The 24,233-nt window shown below is 38.0% G+C and overlaps 1 protein-coding gene across 8 annotated transcripts in view; it reads right to left on the minus strand.

Moving 5' to 3' along the window:
• Nucleotides 1–24,233, minus strand: part of LOC126871272 (uncharacterized) — a 391,282-nt gene that overhangs the window by 73,863 nt on the left and 293,186 nt on the right. For all 8 annotated transcript variants that reach the window (XR_007691603.1, XM_050629884.1, XM_050629885.1 and 5 more), the window contains one exon: nt 23,232–23,342. Coding sequence is in view for 7 of the 8 variants with exons in the window: in XM_050629884.1 (XP_050485841.1) it covers nt 23,232–23,342 (111 nt within the window). In the remaining variant the exon portion in view is untranslated. The remainder of the gene's footprint in view (nt 1–23,231; nt 23,343–24,233) is intronic.

Genomic DNA, 24,233 nt, shown 5'->3' on the forward strand with positions numbered 1-24,233 from the left:
ATTTATAAAATATTTATAAAAAATGGGAAAGAGATGATCTTTTTCTAAATTGTTGTCTATTAAGATAATTAAGACAGTGACATAATAGAATGAAGTTATTTTTTTTAATTTTTTACTTATGTATTTATATTTAATTCGGTACTTAAGTAATGAAATTAAGAAATTAATAGAAAATAAAGCTGATCACTTTTTGAATAGTTAATTGTCGTATTTCCTTTAAAATCATTTTTACAATTATGGGGTGGTTAAAAAGATTGGAAAGTTGCGTAGTTATAGAAACCAGAAAAGTCAAAGAAGTCTTTTCTACGAAGTATCAGATTGAAACTTTTAATGGGTAAAAGGCTCGATCGAGTATGTGTTCCTCTCATTCGCAGATTTCGTAACCAGAACACCACAAGGAAACTACGAAGACAGATTAAGAAGTTTCCGGAATCACCGTCACAAGTTGCTTTATTTCTTATTGTTATTGTCATTCCGGAAACTTCCCAATTTGTCCTCGCGCAAGGACGAAACTTTACTCAAGGTGAAGCGTTTTCAATGCAGAGAAGCCTGCAAGTTCACTGATCTACGGCGTATCTTGTTAATTATTATTTACCTGCCTGGAGATAGAAGTAATTATACCGTGAGGCGGTCTGCTTACATTTTGGATAATTATTCCATGCATATTTTAACAATTCGACGTCTGGCCCTTTGAATCGTCCTGTCGGGATACTTATTGTATTGCAAATGTACATCGTGACTGACGATAACGCGATTAAAGCGGAATAATCGCGGGGAGCGAAAATGAAAATTCTATTTTGCTGTATTTCGCGACACATTCCCGTATTAAATTACCCTGTTCCACGTCCCTCTTTCTACACGTGCTTTCCTAGCTGTCGTTTCCTTCGTTTCGCTTTCTATCGTGGTTTTATCAACTGGCAAGGTAATTTGTTACTTTCCCCTTCCTCTGCTCGTTCACCCTTTCTTCCTTCTGTGGCGGAGAACCCCCCGTCGATCTTCGAGCCGCGTGAATACAGAATCGAGGGGCGAGCTCGGATATAATAACCGAAAAAATAAGCGCAAACACCACGAGTGATTGCGTGAAAGTTTACGACATAAACTGCGTTGCACGAACGGTGATTCACCTGGATTTTTAAATATTTAACGAATGAATTAATTCTAAGAATTATAACGTAGTGATACTAATATAGAAAAGTGTTACGTAGATACTATATACGTCTTTGTACAAAATATGGGACAATCGAATGGAATATCAAGTAGATAGAACAATTCTAAATACAATACTAAAAAATTTGGGAAAGATAATTTTATCTTTCTATGGGAAGGAGAATTATTCTATAGAAATTTTTGAATGTTTCCTGGCAAGAAGAATCTCCGAAGACTTTTATCTTCTCATACATTCTTTCATATTTTCTATGGTTGTACGATTTATCAATCATGACTTCTCGAGCTGGTGTTGCTCTATTTCTCCCCATGCAAAGTAGATTTATTTCTCATCGATTCGATTTATTATCCATCTGCTTTCGTCAGAAGAGCTCGCATAATTCGGTCAGAACAGGCATGATTTGTCAGAATCGTCTCGTCAGGACGAACCCATCGACGCAGGAAGCGTACTGCAGACGTCGTCGAGCGTATTAATCTTTTTCCCTCGACGAGTGTACCAACCGTGTCGGATTGATGCTTAAAATCGTTCAGAGAAGCGAAAATCCGCGAGCCGCGCGCGTGTCGTCGTGCGCCAGGAAAAAATCTATATCTCCGCCTGTAACTTCAGCTTCATTTTTTCTCTCGACCTATCATTTTTCATCCAGCGAGCCAGAGACCGTCTCTATGTACGTGTAACACCGCGGTAAGGTCATCAATAAGGCTTGCCCGTCTCTCACATAAATATCCAGGGATTAACATATATCGACCTGTTCGCTGACGTTCAAGGTCAGCTTAAAACTCAAGATTCTGCAGAATCTCTGGTGCGTGTTTATGGAAATCTCTATTTTTACTTCTTATCTTGATGTGGAGATTTTCAGTCAGATAAATTTTGTAATCTCCAACGTATGTACGTATATAAGTTATCTTCTTTAGGTAGCGAGAGAAATAAGTCAAAGAAATATAAGTACCTTAATAATAGAGTTTATCTATTGAGCAAGTAGAATATTCCGTCTGACTATTGGATTATTTATTTCCTATCTGCCTAGGTTTTATTTTTTATCCACGTATAATATGAAATCGAAGATTTCGAAATATAAGATTGAACTAAGCAAGGCTTAGATGGTTTCCAAATAGAAGAAGACTCTATGTTTTCTACGAAACAGAGTAGAATATTCATGAAATAAAAAATTCTATTATATTCTGCCTCTTCAAGAATATTCAAACGTATAACTCCAACAGAATCATCGACCTATTCGACTAATCGCTTCTTAAAAACACCTGATCTTCAGATTCACATGGCGAATATTCGTTTTGACAACTATCAGGGGACTACTCGAATTGTTCTTCAAATAATTATCACACATACCTCACACACGTGCATCCACATACAAACCAAATGAAACCCATACATATCCCAAGGGTAGCAGAGATCTCCACCGAGCAAAACGTTAATTTCACCTCTAACATGAAGGCGTTCTAATTAACACGGACACGCCGAATAGAAGCATCCTTCCAACGAAACTTTTTCGTTCAGCCAATCGCCAAGATCTCCGCCTGCACCACCAGGAAGAATCTCGTAGAAAAACACGAAACGAGTCGTTTCTACCTTTTCGAGAAGATCAAACCGTGTTCTGGAATCCTACAGGATCCTTCGTAGTATCTTTTCGAAATTGGGCTTCCGAACGTTTCGTTTGACCGGCTGAAGCGTCGCGACGCGACGCGTCTCTTCGAGGCCGCAGAAATATTCGCGCACGATAAAAACAGGGGCAATTTGCCAAAACGTCGGCTTGATGGCTGTTCGCGTTGCAGACACGAGGGTAACGATGTACAGGAGGCTCGAGAGCGGCCTCGACAGACAGGAAACTCGGCAAGAACTCGCGAAAGGAGGGTGAAGGCAAAGGGGAGAAGGATAGAGGAGAGACAGAAAGGAGGGTTCGTAAGGAAAGGCCAGGAACGGAGGATATCTTCTTGCAAAGTGGGATGTAAATTGCTCGCACGGACATTAGTCATCATCACTCGCAGCCCTCTCACCCTCCACTTTGTTGCCACCGAGTGGATGCCCTTTCCTTTTCTCATTCCTCCACTTCCACGTGTACCGCCTGTCTCTTAGTATTCGGTCAGCCTTTGTGCGAGCTTTTTGTTAGACATTGTTGTTTTAGTTCAAGCGTTTGAATCTAGTTTTCATATAAATTCTCGTGTCTATTATATAGTGGGGAGTTTGGAATATCAGTGAAAGTAATTAGGAAGCCTTATTATTTACCGCTTTATTTATTTAGCTCTTATATTTAATAGAATTTTGGTATTTGCTAAAGATTATGAATTTTGCATTGTATACATCTTTTAATAAAATTATTAAAATATTAGTAATCTATGTACTTTAGATCATTCATAATCTTTTTCTAACTTGGGGCAAATTGAGTAACTATCATACGACTTTTGAACGCGGGTGTTTGAATGATTTGTAGAGTGTAATATTCGTTTCTAATTAGGATTTCATCGTTTTGATTATTTTGATCCAAGTGTACCTTAGGAGACCATCATTAACAAATTTACAATTTTTGTCTACATCTGATAGGGATAAAGAAAATTAATAGCAGGTATAAAATTGAACGATACGATGAAAATCACTTTGCAAAAATCTCGAATAATCATCTTTCACTTTAATCGGTTTTACATAGATCATATTTAGAATTACCACTTTCCTGTACTGGAAAAAGAGGAGAAAGAACGACTTTTCCGCTCATTGATTCTGCATTGTGCAAGAAAAGATATCAGAAACAGAGCTTCGTGCCTTTGTGTTCGAAATATTTCCGTTTCTCGAAATTTCTCGACAAAAGCTCCTCTATTGTCGTGCTCAAAACGGTATCGGTATCGTAGTGAAGATACACACACGTTTCTGTATTCCTACAAAGCAACCCGTCGCGTCGAACCAACGGAATTCCTTTTATATTTGCTTTCTATTTACCGTTCCGCTCCTTTTTCTTCCATTTGCTGTCAAATGTTCCACAATTTCATTTCTCGCGTTTCACTCCGTTACGCGGTGTATTTATTTTCGTCTCCGCGTTATTTGTCCAGTCAAGTTTCCTGCATTTTGCCTCGTGAATGCTACTACTACTAATACTAAACCTAATGAAACGCGTTACCATTGTTGAGAGAGAAATTGCCCTTGACGATCGAATTTTATACGATTGTTATCACATTCAGAATTATTATTACGTTTCGCAGGAGATATTGCCATTATTACTATCATTCGTAACGTTGCTGTTATTATTATTCCAAATGTCGTTCACATTGTTACCGTCAATGTTATTCCGACTGTCATTTTCGTCATCATCGCTATTGTCCAGAGATGTAATTACTGCCTAATTTCTCAAAAATGTGTAACTCTGGTACCATTTCCATTTTCATTGCTATTGCTGTCCCTATTGTCAGTTGCACGCTCGTCATTGCTATTACTATCATAATGTCGTCATTATTGCTATTATTGTTAATATTGCTATTACCATTTTCATTGCCCAAATTTCATCTTCCGAAAGAAAAATTTCAGTAATTTTAGTGAGTATTCAAAGAGTTAAAAATATAGAATATATACGTATATCTATTCGATCAGAAATTGTCACTAGCACTATCAGAATTTCTTGCTTACATTCCTATCGCACGCTCTTCGTTGCCTCGGTTATTTCCTGTCTGCAGTTTCTCGTCTCCGTGGACTTCGTCCCTATCGGTCAAAGTCGGCCATCGCAGTCCGTTTCTATGGCTCCCTTATTTTCTCTCGTTTCCGTTTACCTTTCGCGTCTGCCATCAAACGACGCTTGTGCGACCTAACATGAAATAAATTCGATCGAGAGGAAATTGGTCGCTAGTTTCACGTAGATGGAATTTCGGACCGATTTGCATGTCGACCTCTTCTTTCCACTCGTGGAAGTGTGATCATTCCGCGGAATTTCTTCCGTTTCATGAAATGATTCTACATCATTTGAAATTTCCCATGGAAATTAATTTTCCAAAAATTAACGTACGTAATACATAATAACGGATAAATTAATTAAATTAAACTAAAGAAGATCAGGGCAACCTTGCAATATTTGCATTTGCTCGAACATTTCATCAAAGCTTTTAGCGAGTCTGCCACGTGAATCTTATATACATTTTGCTTTAGAAGACGCATTGTTGAAAACTTTTCAGTCTATGAAATTTGTCGTATTTTGATCATTCTAAAAAAATTTTAGTAACGTGGGCCACCGATGACCACCGTGGTGGTCAACGTGTTAATTTTAAAGAAGTGTTCTACGATAAAATAACTCGTGAGTTTTTTTCTTATCGATGATAGAAGACTCGTAATTTTAAATATTTCGTCGAATTTCGATATTAAAAGTTTAATAATCTCTCAAGGCAATATCGACTGCCTTAAGGAGCCAAATTTTTCTTTCACCTTGGCTGAACAAGCTGCACGATCTTCCAGCTGCTTCGTATGGCAACACAATGAAAATTCCTTTTACCGTCCGTGCCACGCCAGTTAACCGGCAAAGACTTAATTAATCGACGACGATATTAATAATTTTCTGGAACGTCGAAGACCATCTCAATAACTTTCCCCGCTGCAAACAAAACGTTAATTAACCACGGGTTGAGAGTTGGCCGGTGCACTCGGTGAAAAATCTCTTCATTATAAGTTCGGTAAGATTTTAACAGGGCTCAGCAGCCAGCTCGCCCGAGGATGAACTTCTTCATTTTAAACCCGCTGTCCGAAAGGGCGAGCGTGTTGTTACCTTCGATCGCGTCTTTGCCCTGACTTCTCATTTAAACCGATCAAGAATGAGAATCACTCAAAGATTTTTACGTTATGCTTTCTGATTTCTTCGAAAATTTATGACGTGCAAATGTTTAGTGTTTATTATTTGCTAGTAAACAGTAGAATTTTTAAAAAGATATTTAGTAGCAGAGTTGCTGCAACAATTGAATAATTCGAATAAATCGCCAGAAACCGCTCGAAGAATTGAAAAGTGAAGTTGATTAATTCGGCTTCTCAGGAGCTCGTACACGAATAATCCTATATTTAATATAGATTTATTTAATCTTCGAAGTCGTTAGTTTGCACATTAATACCGGCGTTCTAATCCCAGTTCAAACAAATGACAAATCGGTGCTTTCACGAGCTTACCAGCTCGGCAACAGAGTCTACTACATCACCTCATGAAACATTCCGGAGTTTTAAGCCAAAGCTCGTTCTAATTAAGCCAGACATTTGTTTATTTTCCCACAGAACTTCATACGCTTTCACCGCCAGTATTCAAATAAAACCTTCGCCATTCCCTCGGCCTTCAATCCGCAGTCGCCCACTCGCAATTCTGAAATCGTTATTCATTAAGCCGACTCGTGGCAACAATAACGCGTCGATTTAAATATTTAAACTGACGCTGTTTTTATTTTAACTCTTCTCGTTTTCGCTTTCCATCTATCGACTAATGCAAAAAGTAACAACAGTAAAGAATGCGCGAACGAAGGGAGAGCAAATGAAAAGAAATGCAAATGAAAGAACGAGCAAATGAAAAAAGAGAGAGAAATAGTAATAGAGCGCGAGAGAAAGATATTCGCGAGTACAACGACCGATGTTATTAAGCTTCAGAAATTGGTTAATTAATGTCGTGTACACGATAAAGAGGCAAAGGCGAGATGGTTTTTCGAGTAGGTGGCACACGGTCCACGTGGTCGCGCATATCATTGAGGAAGAACGGGGGTGGATCGGTAAATCTTGCTTTTTACGACGTATCCACAAGGTTTATTGTCGCGTTTCCGCTGGATACGCAACTGGGAGATAGTCAGGTCGACTGTCTGATGACTACGTTTCTCGATATCGGTGATTTATCGTCGCGCATTCAAACCACGTTTGCGTTTTCACTGGATTACCGTTTGCTGCTGTTAAAATCGATCCTCTTATCTTCCACGCGAAATCGAGATGACATAGGTGAACGTTATCGTGAAATATGTTCTGTGCTTTCTAAAAAATTTTGTTTATTAATTCATCTCCTTTTGTGTCTTAGTTTATGCATTTTACTTGATTTTCTTTTAAATAATATGAAAATGCTTGTTTCCAGATAAGAAATTTTATATGTTTTTAATGGCGAATCTACCAAAGATTCGCACTCAGTTTCCTCCTCTAATTGTACAGGGGAAAGTACCAACGGCGACGAGGGTGAAAGTTTTTCGAAGAGCAGCTCGACGTGAAATTTTAATCCAGCTCCGGGAAACTTAAGTCCCCAGTTGCTCGACCCTCGGTTCCAGCCAAGAAGTTGCAAAACGGCAAACAAGAATATTAGCGCGATTATCGACTGTGTGTCGTGGTTTCTTATTCTCAACCACGAGGAGAAAATACAAATCGTTTCCCTTTGCTGCCCGGTTTTCGTTTCCCTTCTCCAATTTTGTTCACAAGCTAACGACGTAGAAAAAATCTATGTCTCTTTAATCCTGCGTTGTCTCGGCCATTTTCCACTCAATTGTGTTTTCCGTGTTGCTAAAAAAGTGTTTTACATTCGAGGAAAATAAGAGAAAATCGCTGTTGTAATGCGTAATCTTCAATCTCGTCTAAAGATTTTCTCAAAACGTTAAAAGTTCTTTCGTTTCTTGAAGCAAAGATAAGTCTGGCTAAGACTATCGATTCATAATTTGTTACGCAAACATACTTGTTTGTCCAAGCTTATTTTTCTCCTTGCCCGATACATCTTCCTCATTCATCTTTCATCTCGATTTCTCTGTCACAACTTTTATATTTTATAATCGGTAGTTCAAACGTTAGAAAACTTCTACAAGGATCTTCCGTTTGTTGCTCAAGAAATAAAAGAGCGAAGCCGTAAGCGTTTGACGGATGAGCTTTAAATAGAAACAGCGAATAGACTTTCGACGATGGCGCCGACGTAACCAAGAATAATGAGATAAAATCTGCGAAACGGGTCGTTCAACGGACAGCCTGTCCCGTTGCGACGAATTCTCTCCATTTGTCGCGGAATAACACGGACGATCGTTAATCAGCGACGATTAATAATCGAGCTGTTGCGTCCGAGTAAAAGGACATTCAAGTATTACGTAACTGCAAAAGAAGAAGACATTGACCGGACTTAACTCGCGGAGGATGGTGATTAATCGATAAACGGCTGCAACTAACTTTCTTCGACGATTTATGCCACTTACGGTAAATTGATCGATCCCTCTTGATGAACGATGATTAATGACGTTAACGAAAGCTCGTCTATCCTGTTCGGCTCCAACGAATATCTTTTTTTCTTTCTTCTTTGTTTCTTCTCTTCTCTTTTTTGTCCCGCGAAATAATATTTAATAACGTATTCCATGTCGTCGTAGCCCGTTGTCGGCTTCTCCCCATCAATCAACCCTGATATTTTACGCGCGAAAATTGACTCCGGAATCGTCTTAATTGGCGGACGCGAAAGGGGTACACGGCCGTTCAACAATGATAAATTGCGTCTGCTCCGAGCAGTTTCTCTACGATGAATCCCCGCAGCACCTGACGTAACGACTGCTCGCGTAGAAATTGCGATCCTAGTGTCGTCAAGAGCTTTTAAATCTTCCTTCGACCAATGGCTAGTTATATCGTGCGCTTCAATTTCGTTACGTTCGTCCGTCAATTTTTCATCGACTGCTTGGGAAACTAACTAACGACGAACTATTTTTTAATCTCCTATATCTCAAACAGATACTTCCAAGTTTTTTAAATTAACCCTTTGTACTCGAGGACTTTTTCGGTCGGGCGTAGCAGCTACTCCGTATGATTTAGCGTAAAATGATTTTATATACAAATTAACTTACAGAAACATTATATTCTAATAATTTATCTATATCTACATCTCTGAAAATATGATTTTCCAATATTAATTTCTGTATTTTTTTGTATGATAATTTATAAAGCATTCACAAAGATGCATTCTTGAATATAATTGATCTCATTTTTCAACAGTTCAAAATTAAGTTCATCTTCATCTGAGCCAATTTCATTTTCGCAATCCATTTTTTTAGGGTTTCTAAACTATAATACTTTTGCCATGATCGTCGAATCCGAACTAACGTTGGAGACATTGTCCGAACCATAGTTTCGGAAGAATTTGAGCATAAATATTTCATCTCCATCTTTAAAGTGGAACACTTCACACTCCATATCAAACAATATAAAGAGCTAAGGAACCAATTTACGAACCAATATTGCACTCTCAACAATTGGAGATATCGAAATCTAGCATAAACAGGGACTGTTACGTCGCGTGGCACATTCCGTGCGCCGTCTTTCATTGTCATCAAAAGCCTTCAATATACCTAAAGAACAACCATTAACAGAATCTTCTTAACGAAATCTTCAATCCTGTAAGTATTTTCTGTTTATGGCTGATACTTAAAATAGTCCTTGAGTTTATTATTCTCTCTTAAAAATCACGAAGAAAGCGAGTAGTTACCTAACAGGAAAAACGAATATTTGTCTAACGGAAAAGCTGGTTTTTCCCATGAACAAAATCACCCACGAGCCACGTTGGTAGGAGGTTTCCTCCTCATATCTTCACTCATTAACGTGGGCCATAACCAATGGGCATTGCGGATAGTTGCCCTCACTTTCCTGACGAAAAGCGTGAATAACGAATCCGCGTTCTTCGTTCAAAGGGAACACCCATACCGAGCTTTCCCCCGTAATAACATACGAGCGAATAGTCAGTTAAAACCAGTTCGAGTTAAAACACAGTTCAAGGAACAGAAGGAGTCAGAAGTCAAGTCAGCAGAATCGCCAAGTCGAAGACAGTCAATCGACAGAAGATACATCATCACAGTCGCCAATACGAAACGAGTCTCAGGTAGTATTCATTTGTAGTTTGTCATTCCACATACGTAACCTTGTATCACATTGAAGTTGTTGGATCTTTGAAAATATATGTTAACCTGTTAATATCAGCGTTATATTCATTCAACCACCCCTATTATCATAACCGAAATAAGGGATCGAACGATTCGTGGCGTCGATTATTCAAATCGTAACGGGAATTTACGACTCCCATTGGCGCGCTTATTCGAGATCGCGTCTCCCCGCGAACGGTCGAAAGTTCAGGGACTGTAGCCTCTCGCTCGCCACTGGAGTTGCAGCGCGGAACGTCGTGGTGATTGAGATTCGCCTCTCGAGTGCAAAGGGTTAAGAAAATTAGAGGTATTTTCCAAGATGTAGTAATTGGGTACGTGATATAAATCATGCATTTAATGTGATATAAAAAATAAACAATTGTAGCATCGTATTTCAATTGAAGATCGTGCACGCCTGAGAGGAGATAGCATGAAAGAGACGAGGATATGATAGGTGAACGAATAGGTATGTGACCAGCTGTATATACAATTACGTAAAATATAGCGAACAAAGAACAAGAGAGATAAGTTCGTCGTAACGATATTTAAAAGTCATCAAAATATTCCCTTCTCCTTTTTGATATGAATTATTAATGTTGAATATATAGTACATTTGTATTGTACGCGCGAGAGTGAGGGAATGTAGAGCGAAAACACACACAAGTATGTATCCCCTCCATACTATGTATGTAACGTCGTATGATGACCTAGTTGAGAAAAAAGGGGATGCAGTGTAAAATCTCGTGCCCTAGGCTTCCGGCGAGTAGCCCACGTGGTGAGCGAAGTTATGTGAATATTAGAATAAAATTATTTGTAATACCTCTCCAAAGTCCTCTCCATACTTTAACAATTAAGAGATACTTTCTCAGAATCACGGGATTTCTCGTCCACATGTAACATTTGAGTCAATAGCACACATAATCTGAAAGTATGCACCGACTCGAATCTTACTTGTCGTACGCAATGCGTTAAATATGCGTATTAATATGTTAAATCATCCTAAAACTCATTCCACCTCGCACGTCAAACTCGCGCTACGCAAAACGAGGTATTCACCTCCTAAAACGTATCAACCAGAGGTTCAAACTTTACTAGGGAGCGTATCGTCCCCGTCGAAATCACTGTCAACGATTAACCCCGTGGGGAAGGCGTTCGAGATAAAGATCACGGGAAGATCTTTGCCACCGTGGAAACTTCGAAACTTTCCCCGGTTCTTGGTCATCGTTCTCGCGACGTTTAATCGATAATCGTTAAGGAATCCGAGCGAAAGGAGAAGAACGGTATATACAGGAGTTGAAAAGCGGCGTTCGTTTATAGGTAGGCTGGTTCCCGCGGGAATGAATGACTGATGAGCGTTCTCCTCTCGTTCCCTCGTCTCTCTGTCAGCCCCTCTGCCAGCCACGGCCAACAGCAATTCTAAGATTCACTTTGCGGAGACGCGCGAGATAAATTGCGGTCGCATGCAAATATCCGCGATACGTCAACGCCATCGCGGTGACTCGTTATACGCGTGCCGCGTGAAAACGACGCCATTATGGCATACCATTGTTAACACGAGCAACCAACGACGCGACACGGTGATAGGCGATCGCGATTTGGCTACGTCGAACAAGTGGTTCAGACTGGTGAAAATGTTGGCATGCGTGAGCCACGGCTGCTTCCATGTAATGTGAGGTACTACCCTGTTAATGGATCGATCCGCTCGTTCGTTAGGAGAATAGGATTGTTTAAGGGATTGTTTTATAGCAAATTTATTATTTTATATATTGCCGTTGTAATGATAGAAGTATTAGAAATTTGATGTGTATGAGTCGTTTCAATTTGAATATTTTAGTTAATTTAAACATCGATCGTCATCGGTGATCATGATAGTATTCAGTGTGTTAAGATCAATGTTGGAATCGGTTAGAGCTAGATTTGTGCAAGTTACACACGGGAATTACAATGAAGAAACAAAACGCACGATCCAAGATTAAGAAATGAAGGGCTAAATTAAAAAATTGCGATACTAACATAAACGAAAAATATAAACCATGTTTATATTTTACATTACACTACTTTATATCCTTACAATACTACTTTGCACACTTTATACCACCTATCTTCTGAGCATTTCAAATCAAATACCACTCGAGATGAACTATAAATAAAACTAAAACAAGAAGTTACTAAAGATGTAGTAAATCTAATCTAGCCAAGCCAATACCAAACTCAAATAAGTTCTTTCCTTTCTTTTCTTATCCTCCGAGTAATATAATTTTGCAGTAACTTCATATTTTAGAGCTACATATTTTTTAGGAAAATGTCTTCTTTATTATAAGCAGCAATGAAACTCACATGTACATCAGGCAACAGAGTTTCGTTGGAAGATTAGAAGCTTCGTCCGCAGGGCGGAACCGCAGAGCACGCGGGGCAACATCCGGTTTACGCCCCCGCAGACGAGCCGCGGTGTAATAATGATTATCCTGTCGTCCTGCGCATTAAAGTTACGACTTCCCTTCGCCGTCAGCGGTTCCGACTCTCGCGTATCCTCCTTAGCTCCATGGGGACCGCATCACTCATTAACGGAAGATGAATTCATTTCTTCGATGATGTATGAGACACCTTCATTTATTTCGATCGGGAAATTTAATGTTCTGGACTTGACGGATGAGTACGCATTGATCACGCACGTGCGTGCTCCAAGAGAATGCTTGTGTTACCGTCACACCGATATACATTTCATCATCTTCTTGTTAATCTTTGTGATCCCTTGAAGTTTCTGAGTCATTTATCACCTTCATTTTGTAGCGATTTACAGGAAGCGATCCAATATTTGAATTTATTTGCGCGTGGCAAAATAATTTGACGTCTGGAGAGGCTGAGAACGTTTCTTCTACTTTCTTTTTACTTCCTATTTGGTTTAAGTCACCTTTATTTGCAATTGTAGCTGTACTTTTAAATTTCCCTCGTACAAAGAAAACTTTTCCTACAATTTACCATCAACGTTAAACCGACAAGAACTGGAATTTTCACGAATAAATACTACGAACGATAAAATCTATCACGGAAATATTAATTGTCCATCAGTCCGCGAATTTTTATAAATCGTCGCCACTCAAACATCCATTGCCTTGCTATGTTCCTATTTGTTTTTAATACACTTTAATACATCGAGTTTGAATAGCAAACAGCGAGAAACAATTTGAAACGGATTGAAAACGGAAGAAAAACAGCGATATAGTGGACGATGGCCAAACTACGTCACCGCGTATGATTGGCGTTCATAAACGTAACAATGAACAATGTGAAACGATAATAGACGCAACCTAACTCTCATTTCGAGAGACAATTTCGACGAAGAGCGCGTAACTATAGATCAGAAGTAAGGGCCAAGTTGCTATTGTATCAACGACGAGATAGTACATATATACATGTTCCTCTTACAATACTGACCAAAAGTTTCGTACAACTATGCAGAGCTGAAAAGAAATCTAGCGAGACAGAAGAGGGATAAGAATATCCTGTTTGTTTTACATGTCAAGTGACATAATTAATAAACCATTTCGGTTTATAATACGCTAGAGTCGAGGTAAGTTTAATAAGCCAGAGATCGAGGTAGTCATATTGTATATTTGTATATTGTGGGAATAAACAAAGCAAACAGCTTTTTCTTTTTATCTATAGACCTAGTAGCTTAGTAGTAATATGGTCAAAGGAGTCGTTAGCCACTGAGAGTTGACTATACAAAACATCACTAATGTTATCTTTGTTTATTCGTAAAATTAAGTAATTTTTACAGTTGCGCAATAGGAGATTATTAACTTATAAATTTTTTAATTTAAATTATTAATTTATAAGTAACTAAAATCTACCAGCGCCTAATCCATCATGAGTATTATGATCAATCGAACTCGTATTCCATTCGCTCATCTTTTTCCCAATTTTGCAGAATATAAAAATTTCTATTTCTTTTCTTTTTTTTGTAATATTCTAATCACGAATTTATCGAAATAAAGAAGATTGCCATTGATATCTGTGATATTAATATTTGAATTAGTAATAAAGATTAGCAGGAGTTTTAATATAGGTAGAGTTGTAAAGGTAATTCCAAACTTTTGGCCCGTAGTGTATGGACATATGGATGTGCGTGTACGTGTAGATGTGTGGCGCCGTCGCGACGGGTGGCTTTCCACTTCGAAAAGCCCAGAAGCTGTAGCACATAGACGCAACAACGACGAAGACAGTCGAAGCGACAGGTTCTTTAACCTTTACGGGGAGGAACCTTTATTGGAAGCAAATTGCGAGCCACGGCGATCTCGAGCAAGCTTGGACGAACGTTATCGATCACGTTGGAACGAGAACGGCGCTATGGTTGATTTTATGTTCAATAAAGATTAGAACGCCTGTAGGGAACGACGCTTTGCCAACGATTCTCGTCTCAGATACGGGGAAACGAAATGATACGACGTAAGTTTGTTGACTAAAGGGTGGTCATTGTATCAAATTTGTATTTTTTGTGCGTACATGATTTGTTTCCATACGATGGATAAATGGCATGGGATAACTACCTTGAATTTGTACTATTAAGGATATTATATTTCTAAGTGGCGATCTATGATTAACAAATACTAGTCAATTATTGTCGAATTCAAATACGTGTTTAATACACTGCGGTAGATATTTGGTAGAATCAATAAACTTTATATATGAACTTCAGTTATATAAATTATTTATCTTTCAACAGATTTATATCAGCGCGGTTCTACCGTACTCAAAGCAATTGGAGGATCATCCTTTCGTATCATCATGATTTCTATATTCAACTCTAGTGCTTATACATTGTTTAAAACGAATACCTTAAAGCCAATCTGCATCACACTTTTATACGTATTTCCATCTATCAATCTCCTAAACGTCGTTTCGATTAGTTAAATAGAACTAAATATAGTGTAGCGACCTTTGAATTGTTTCGAGCAATTGTCTGTTAATTGAGCCTGTTTCAAAGAAATACTTTCGACTGCACGATTCCAGCATCCCTTAAGAACATGGCGGTTCTCCGAGGATGGCTGTACGCTGGACGATTTTTAGATTAGGTTCTTCCGTGCAGCTGCGTACACGTCCTTAACAGTGCAGAGTAGGTTTGAAAAACCAGAGCAGGCACATGGGTACGTGGTCAGGTTGCAAGATTCCAGCAGAAAGCTGATGTATGTGGACGCGGCGCGCGGTCTGAAAGGGCCAGAGATAAACTTAATTGAATGGCTGGGTCCCGGCGTGAACTGCCGTTTTGTCGTCCGGTTTTCCTCGTTTCTGGTCGGAATCGTAGCGACGCGCTTCCCTATCGGGGTGATTTACGCCGGCCTGGACCGGATCGCGTCTACTAAACGCTTCGGATCTTGTAGGTTATAAGGCGGCTGGGAAAAGTCCTGGTACACGTGGACCGTGTCTCCGCCGTTCGATTCTTCTCGTCCGAATAGAAATCCCCTGCTAATGGAATACGTCCAAGATCCACAAGATCGTCCAATAGATCGCGCACTTTCTCACCCTGTTTAGCTGATTGCCACGTGCTGTAGGCATTACTCGGGGGATCGAGCTGGGTGTACCAGGAAGAGTAAAAGGTTGAAGAATACAGAGTGGAGTTTGAGTTTTTTTTTTTTGGAGAGAATGCGGTATTTTCGTAATAGAATATTTAGATGTTTATGCAAGAGTATTTAAAATCGAGTGATCGAGCACTTGGGGGATTACTAGGATTCTACAGTTTAACGTTTCGGTAGGTATCTGTTGTTAGATGTTCGAGTATTAATTGGGATAGATGAATATTTAGGTACTTGTGTACCCTTAGATATTTGAAACTGGAATGCTTAAGTACTTAGATATTTGCAATAATTTGGATACTCGAGTGTTTTTGCGTACTTAAGTGTTCGATACGTATATACTATTTACACTGTTGCACTTAGCACTGATACGTTCAACACTGCTCCGTCTAACACTGTTTGAGACATTCTGGAAAGAGCCGTGTGCAGAAGGGAAAGAAGACACGTAGTTATATAGTTAGATACTTCAATATCTTATAGTTGTTGATATGATATTACGCTTTTTCGATACTACATTTTGGCTATGGTAGAATAATTTATCAAGTAATAACATCGGCGAATTAACAACTTAAAATTGTAGGCTATGGACTTCTGATATACAAAATTTAATTTCAGTAAATGGATCTACTGTATCTTCTATTATACTTATGCAGTAAATCTGCCTCTATATTCAATAATTTATCGTCCTAGTGATATAATAAAACTATATACTGCAGCTACAAAATTTTAGCAGTCAACATGGATTTATATTTTTGTAAAGCGTTTTAGAATTTATCTTAGCCATTTTTTGTTGTATACCTTTTACCGTTTTACAAAGAGAATTTTGCACTCAATTCTTTTATGGTTTCTATTCGTTCAATGAAGTATTGACAATGAAAAAGAATCGAAAACATTTTTAGAAAACGCGATCGACGATCTCTGTTACTTTTACAACCCTGGCGTGTTTCGGTGCAAATGGTTACGTATCTTATCTGTCCCCTATACTATACGATACTTCCAGTTCCTTCCTTTCCATTTCGCCGGTCCATTTCACCGTTCGTAAGTTCATTTTTCCGTGATATCGTCCACCTCGTGCGTAAAACGGCCATTCGGATCTACTCGAATTTCGAGCTTGTCCATAAAGTCGCTGTAAAGCACGGAAATAGGAGCCAGTTCTTTTCGGATAAGAGACATTCCTTCCAACGACTGACCTAGTTTTCACAGATATCTACGATCTCGATGGAGAATTGTGTTTCTTTTTTTTTCAACGATAGCGATCCGTATGGTTGGAGATAGGGATTCGTGCAAATATAACTTTACCCTCAAACTTTTATCTCAATTGGCTTAACTTTTGCTCGTTGGAGCTTACTGGCAACATTACTCGATCTACTAAAGCCATTCTGGAAAAGGTATTTCACTATTCTTTTTCCGTGAAATATATTTTGGTAAAATTTATTCTCTATTAATACATTAATACATTAATTACAGTGTCTTACTTTATTTCTTTCTTATATCTTCGATTATATATAAGCTCGCTAATATAAAATTTGTCTATTTGTATATCGTAACATATTTCATAAAAGATCTTCTACTACGTTTATTATTATTCCTTTTTCGTTTATTATTTTTATTTTTATTATTCTTATTTTAGAATATCTTTTCAGTAAAATTGATTTCAACCGAGTAACGTTGACTGACTTTACTTTTTATGTGTCCTTCAAAGCTTACTAATATACAATTATTTGCATTTCAATATTTCCACAAGTTTCATTATAGATACTTCTACAGATCTTCTAATTCTATTAATCGTCAAAAATAAAAAATCTACAACGTTCAAGTTCTCTTTCGCAAACGAGTAATTCTGAATAATGAAGTTGCTGAAAGAACTTCTGCAACTTCGTTAAAAGAGATATTAATCCGTCGTTAGCAGTTGTTCGGCGGAAGTTTCTCATCTGGAAGAAGCAAAAAGAAAAAAAAAAGAAGAAGAAAAAGAAGAAAAAATGATGGCTATTGTTCAATGGCAAAGTCGAACATTGAAAAGAGAACGCAGATTCTTGGTTGAACGAAAGCCTCCGGATCAGGCGGCAGTCTGGCACGAAGGAGATTCTGGCTCTCCTTAAACTCACCCTTCGGCCTTATACTTTCCCTTCCGTTCGCGCGGCGTCCCCAACGGTCCTCTCCGTTAGGTTAATGGAACGCATTGCCGCAAACGGCAGGAAAGTTAAGGTCGTTTCCGATTGCAAATGGACCGAAGGCAAATCGCACTGGCGACGGTTCGTCGAATTCGTTGCGTGCCAAGGGGTTCTAAGGGCACGCAGGTATACACATCGAAAAAATCTATCCGGAGAGGAATTTCTGGAGCTGGTTGCCAGCGTTAACGACCATTAAACCGTTTTACTCGGGTTGTTGGTTATTTTGTTTGGCAAGGATAGAACAATATTTGTGTGGCCGTGCGCATAGAAATAGCTTCCTCTTTTTCGAATGTTCAGCAAGAAGTTGGGTTTTCTTGGTAGTAGGGAAATAGTAAAAGTGGGACCGTGATACTCTAGGAGCTTCAACCTGTTGCCTTGATGTAGGTACATAGGTGGAAATTGGCGAAATCGAGCGAGAAACGAAGTCTGAAAAACTTTTTTACTTCTTTTTCTTCGTGTTCTTACTTGATAGATCAACCTCTATTTCTGGTGGTCCTGGTTTTTTATGGGTACAATTCCTTCTTTTGGTATCTTTTTTTAGTGCTGTAATTCCCCCCGTTAGCATCTGTGCTTTGTTGTCTTATATGTTAACTTTTTTTTTATTGTCAGTAACTGCTTTTTTGTTAACCTTGTGTTGCTTGCAATCCTTGCGTTTTTTTCATACGGCTAGAACCTTTTTCCAATGTAGCAGTTTCATTTTATTTATTTATTTTTATAGCGTTGTTTTTTATTGCTGGCACCTTTTTTTCTAAAAAGGTCTTTGCGTTACTAGAATCCTCCCTAGATTCCCCCTCCGCCAAAAAATTACTCTTCCCCACATGAAAACGTGAAAATGTTTCGAAGTGTCAATTTCATCACGGTAGAGCGTGCACCCCATGAAGGTATTACCGAAGGGAAGTTTCTGGGGAGATATATTGTTTCCTATCACTGATCTCGAATAGACATTGTCCACGCAAGTAGTTGGAACCGAGTGCAAAGCCCCTAAAATATTTACGCTAGAGGTGTTTTCTGTGGAACAATTTCGGAAAGAATGACTTTTAGTGACTACTTTCTGACTGATCGTGTGTTAAACATCTACTTTAGACTACTATACATGATATACGATACATAAATATCTGTAATTCATTTATGAATAATATAGAATGAAAATTTCTAACAAGAGCGTCGAATAAAAAATTTGAGAATTCGATAATTCTTTCCTTATGACGCGACGTTAAGTAAAAAATACGATGATCGTTCAACTTGCATATTTTACGAAATCTACATTGGTCGAAAAGTAATTCTATCATAGGAGGTGCACTGCGTTCACGTTGAATTCCGTTAAAAGAGAAAGTTAACAACAAAAACGAAATTTTCCACGGCAAACATAATTGACATAATTGACTCACATAATTGACAATATCGTTGCATTAGCATTTCTCTAAAAATACGCACGTTGGAAATGTCAACCGGGGTGTTTTCTCAAGAGTCTCGAGCTTTCACCTGTCCTCCCTTTCAATTCACTTTCACGGAACGTTGCTTCGCCAAGAATGTGCTTTGTCTTTCTTACTCTTCTTCGTAAAATTCAACAAGCGTGCGTGAATATACTTATATCTCTATCTTTTGATTATCCTCTTCTTTTGACTAATTTGAATCACTCTACGTATCGATAGAAATTTGTAGAAGTTATTTATTTACGTTAATTTGTGTTTGTTGTATTATTCTATAGCAGGCATTTTACAGAAAACAAATGAATCTTCTAACACAATATAATTGAAATACTATGAATACTATGAATTATTACGATAGATTATATATTATTGCATTCGCATCAAACCAGCAATTTGTATTCATTTGACGACTGCGTTCATGTAAAATAAATTCTATTCGAATTTAATATTAAATGGGACGCCAATATACAACAACCAGTGCCAATTGTAGTTTACTGCCTTTATTGCTATTACTATGGCAATTAAATAAAAATTAACGTCCCGTATTTTGCATAGAATTAGGTGGTGCACGTTTAATAGCAACCCCAAGAACGTAGAATTATAATCGAATAACATTTCCATTGGATCTGACCCTTTACAATCTCCACCCTAAGCAATTTTATCTCGCAAAGTCAGTATTCGTTACAAATAATAGGCTATTTCCTCGACAACCACTTCGTACACGGCACGCGTGTTACTCGAGTGGCGTTGAAATAAGTTGGAAGCACCATGGCTCCCATCCGTCGCTTTCCAGCAACCCTTTTCTCTGACTTATCGAACGGTGCGGCATGTGGCGCGAAATAACATTTGAAAATTGTAAGACAACATCCGATCTGAATGATAGAATTCGACATGGTCGAAGAAGGAAAAATAAAAGGGTTATATATAATAAAGATATATGCAGGATATTTGCATTGTGTAATGAAAAAAAAAGTATGTACAAAATTTGCAAGAAGCGATATCGTCGTCCTAAACTGACTTCAAATGGTAATCGTGGTAAAAAGATGGAAAATGAATTAATTCGTTTACAGCGAAGTCGTATACCGAATGTTTGTAACGTCTTAAGAGAAAAGAACAAAATTTGACACGAAAGGAAGATAGGGGAAAGAGCAGCAAAATGTGTTAACGCGTTTAAGACGATCCTGTAAGAAAAAGAAAGAGAAGTATTTAGTATATTTTGTCAAAGAGATGAGATATTTTGAAAGACAGACAAAGAATTTTCATATGCCTTTTAGGTACCAGGAAAGAAGTTCGATAGCGAAAACTGGTCGGAGAGACAATTCGAAGTTTCGACGTGATTTAGACACGGTCTGAAAATTGTCTGAAAGTATCCCGCGAATTTTTTGCATTCCAGCTTCGAGAGCTATGCGGAAATTCAAATAACTCCGATGAAATTCTCCGGCAAGTTGCGGGAAACTCTCTTACCAACAGTTACCAGGAGACCTCCTTAAACTTCTCCTTTTTGCCTTTTACTTACAAGAACAGCCAGACAAAGAAGAGTCGGGGACGAATGGGTACAAAGGATAATCGGAGATAGCCCGCGAAAAAATAAAAATCAACCGAAAAATGACTTTGTACTATAGATTCTTCCTTAACTTTCTTCCCTTTCAAAAAGAAACTTCGATTTTTTTATCGTTTGTTATATGTATCGCTTTCTCCTACTTCTTTTAAATATATCTAAATTTTATTTAGGAACTATACTCAAAAATTCCAAAAACTCTTTTAATTCTATTTTCTTAACCCTTTTTGATGAATTTATTTTTATGATGGGATTTTAGCCTCAATTGCCTCAAAAATATTCGAAGAACATAACAGTATTTCTAAAAATTACTTTTCTTGCCAATTAAAATCTTGCCAAGATTAATCAACTGGTATCTTGGTGATGCATAACAGTTTGACGTGGATTATTTAATTTTAGAGAACTTGTAATTTATATTTCGTACATCGTGTGATAAAGACGATTAATGGTATTTATCTGCTAAAATATAATATATATATATATATATATATATATATATATATATATATATATATATATGTACACAGATTTAATGATACCGATCAAGGTTTAAAATACTCCAGTTCATTCACCACAGTGAAACATTCGATTACGATCATCTATGATCCAAGTAATCACCTATGAACCGATAAGTTAAAACATTTCACAATGGACACTTTGTTCAGCACTATGAAAAATTCGGTCATAAATTTTCAGGACACAACTTCGCTCGATTTCACAGCGTTTACGGTTTGATCGAAATCGTCAGTATCAATTTCTCCACGTGCACGGAATTGTTCCGCACAGAGTATCGAAGAGAAATAAATAATTTTAACGCGTCTCTGAGTCAGTCTCCAGATTGGCGTTAACGGAAACTTAACCGAAAGCACATAAATCATGCGAGATTACGTTCCGCTGTTGTATTTCCCGATTTTTCCACTCGTTACCCCCGTTTGTTTTTGTCACGATGGTTTATAGGCCTGTTGAAACGAAGGGAAAGGGCTGACGATGTCAGAAACAGACCACGAACGCTGGTCCCGCTCGTGCATCATTTTCCTTCAGCCAGGGCAATTTCCACCGCACCGTTTCGAATGTGAGAAACTCGGAAACGCGAACGGATTAAAAGGGAGTATACGGGATTATCCGGGATCTGCTGGGAATTTATGCGTCTTCGTAAGACGCAGCTTCCTTCGTGCTGTTAGTGAAATCCTAAGGATTTCAGGAGAATCCCGGAGAGTGGCTGTTTCTTGGGAATTTTTCGCGTGGTTTTTCATGTTTTCATGTTTTGCTTTCGCGAAAGGGAAGTGGTAGAGAATTATTGATGAAGATGATTAGCTCTTCGTTCGACATAAAAATCTTGAAAGTTCAAGAGTAACAGAGGGACAAAGAGACAGAGAAAGAATCACACTAAGGTTTCATTCATCTGAATCTGCCAGGAAAAAGATAGAGCCACTTTTACGAATTTTTTAATTTCAGTGCGATGGTTATAAAAAGTATTTGCACACAATTGCATTTGTTGGAGGATCTACATGCTAATTGCTTCAAGTATATTAAATTTCGTATGGCTTAGTATTACCTTTATATAACTAGAAAAATGTGATGTTATGAAAAAGAAACCTAGGGCTCAATAGAAAACGCTTCATTGGAAAATAAGGACGCGTAGAAATACTTTTTGTAGTTACTGTACATGATCAGAGCTTAATTCGTTAGAAAAGAGAGATTTATTTTTAAGAGCTGATGAATTGAAAATTCAACTGTTCGTTAATAAATTGCTGTGCGTTAATAAATCGACTGTCGCGTATTCTGCTATTTTCACACAAATCAAATAACATTCCCACAGCGTTTTTAATCTGGAAAAATGATCTTAGGCAGGAGCCCTGCCACAACGGTCACTGTAAATTACCTAATACATTCCAATTGCAGTTAAATTCTCGCGTATCACGAAATAACTGGTCTCTGGATAATCCGCGGAATGGTGCGAGATAATTCAACGGATTCCGCGAGAACTGCAGGTCGCATAAACCAGACGGAAGCGATTACAGGCGTTGCAAGGCAATATCTAAATTACACAACTCGAAATAAATCGCGAGAAAGGAAAGACACGTGATTATAATTAAGCGAACGTTTCACTGAGTTTAACCGAACTCGCGATACGACAACTGCAACTCGTTCGAAGAAGTCTAATCTCTTTCTCTTGATTTTTCACGTCTCACTGGCTTCCTTTAATCAGCACTTTCTTTCGAACGATTAATCGATTTAATTTGTGTAATGGGCAATTGATAATTCAGTTATTGATTCGTATGTTTCCGATAATATATTATATCTTATCTGATCGTGATTACAATGAATCACGAATAAGTTATGCATTGTAAGAATTGTTCGTGAGTTACGTATGTTTGATAGATATGATATTCGATAATGTTTGTAGATAGTCATGGATTGATTATACGATATGATTACTTGAAATCAGAGTCAGTTTTGTTTGACTCACCTTGTTGATCTGTCTTTGCAACTTCGTAATCGTCGCTCGGTCTCGTTGCGCAGCAAGACGTTCTGCTTGCAACGCCTGTTCCAGTTCTTGTACCCGCTCTTCCAAGCTCTCCTGAAATGGAAGACAATCGTTAGGTACCAACAGACTGCTTAGAATAATTCATTCTGCTCTTAGACTCTTGCATGCAATTGCTTCAGTACTTTAGTACGTTTTTTTTTTAACTCAAACAGCTAAGCTTGAATATTTTAATGTCACAGCTGTTAAGTATTTTAGTATTTCGATAATCAACGTAGGGCAAAGCAATGTCAGAATTTCAAAGCACTTGAAACATCAAACATGAATCATCGGTATCGATGTCGCAAATTATTAAATTAGGTTAATATTAATTCTAATAATTTTAGAATTATTAATAGACCTATATATCAGAGTTACGAATTCATAAGAAAGAGAAGAAAAAATTGTGTGTTTCTCAGTTTGGAAAAACGGAATTCGGCATCTGCGTGTTTGTAATCTCTAAGTACACGTAGAGTGCGATCTCTCGAGGAACTTTAAGCCCCTGTTAAGGCAGCTTAAAACTCGAGCAACAGGAATTACGCGGGAGAAGGAAATCCTGCTGAAAGTTACAGGGAAAGTTTCCAGTTCCGTTGCGTTTGTGGCCGCGAAAGTTAATTGAGAAACGCTCGACCGTAAGCTTCCGATCTATGCGCGATTCAGAACCCAATCGTTGGTCAACTTGTTCCATGAGATAACATTTTAGAGTTTGAACTTCGAGCGAATAGAACTTCGACTGTCGTTCAGTTTAAGAAACGATTTTTAATTGCTAGCCCGACATTGTAATAGAAGATACAACATTACTTGACAATTGAATAATAAAATAGAATTGTTGTGAATAGGCGATTTGATAGTTAAAATCGATATTTTGTGATATTTTCTGATACATTCCGTCATACAGTTTTCAGCTTAAATATGGATAGAATTATCGAAGAAAATTTTCATAAATTT

The sequence above is a fragment of the Bombus huntii genome, chromosome 11 (assembly GCF_024542735.1).
Source record: "Bombus huntii isolate Logan2020A chromosome 11, iyBomHunt1.1, whole genome shotgun sequence".
Classification (NCBI taxonomy): domain Eukaryota; kingdom Metazoa; phylum Arthropoda; class Insecta; order Hymenoptera; family Apidae; genus Bombus; species Bombus huntii.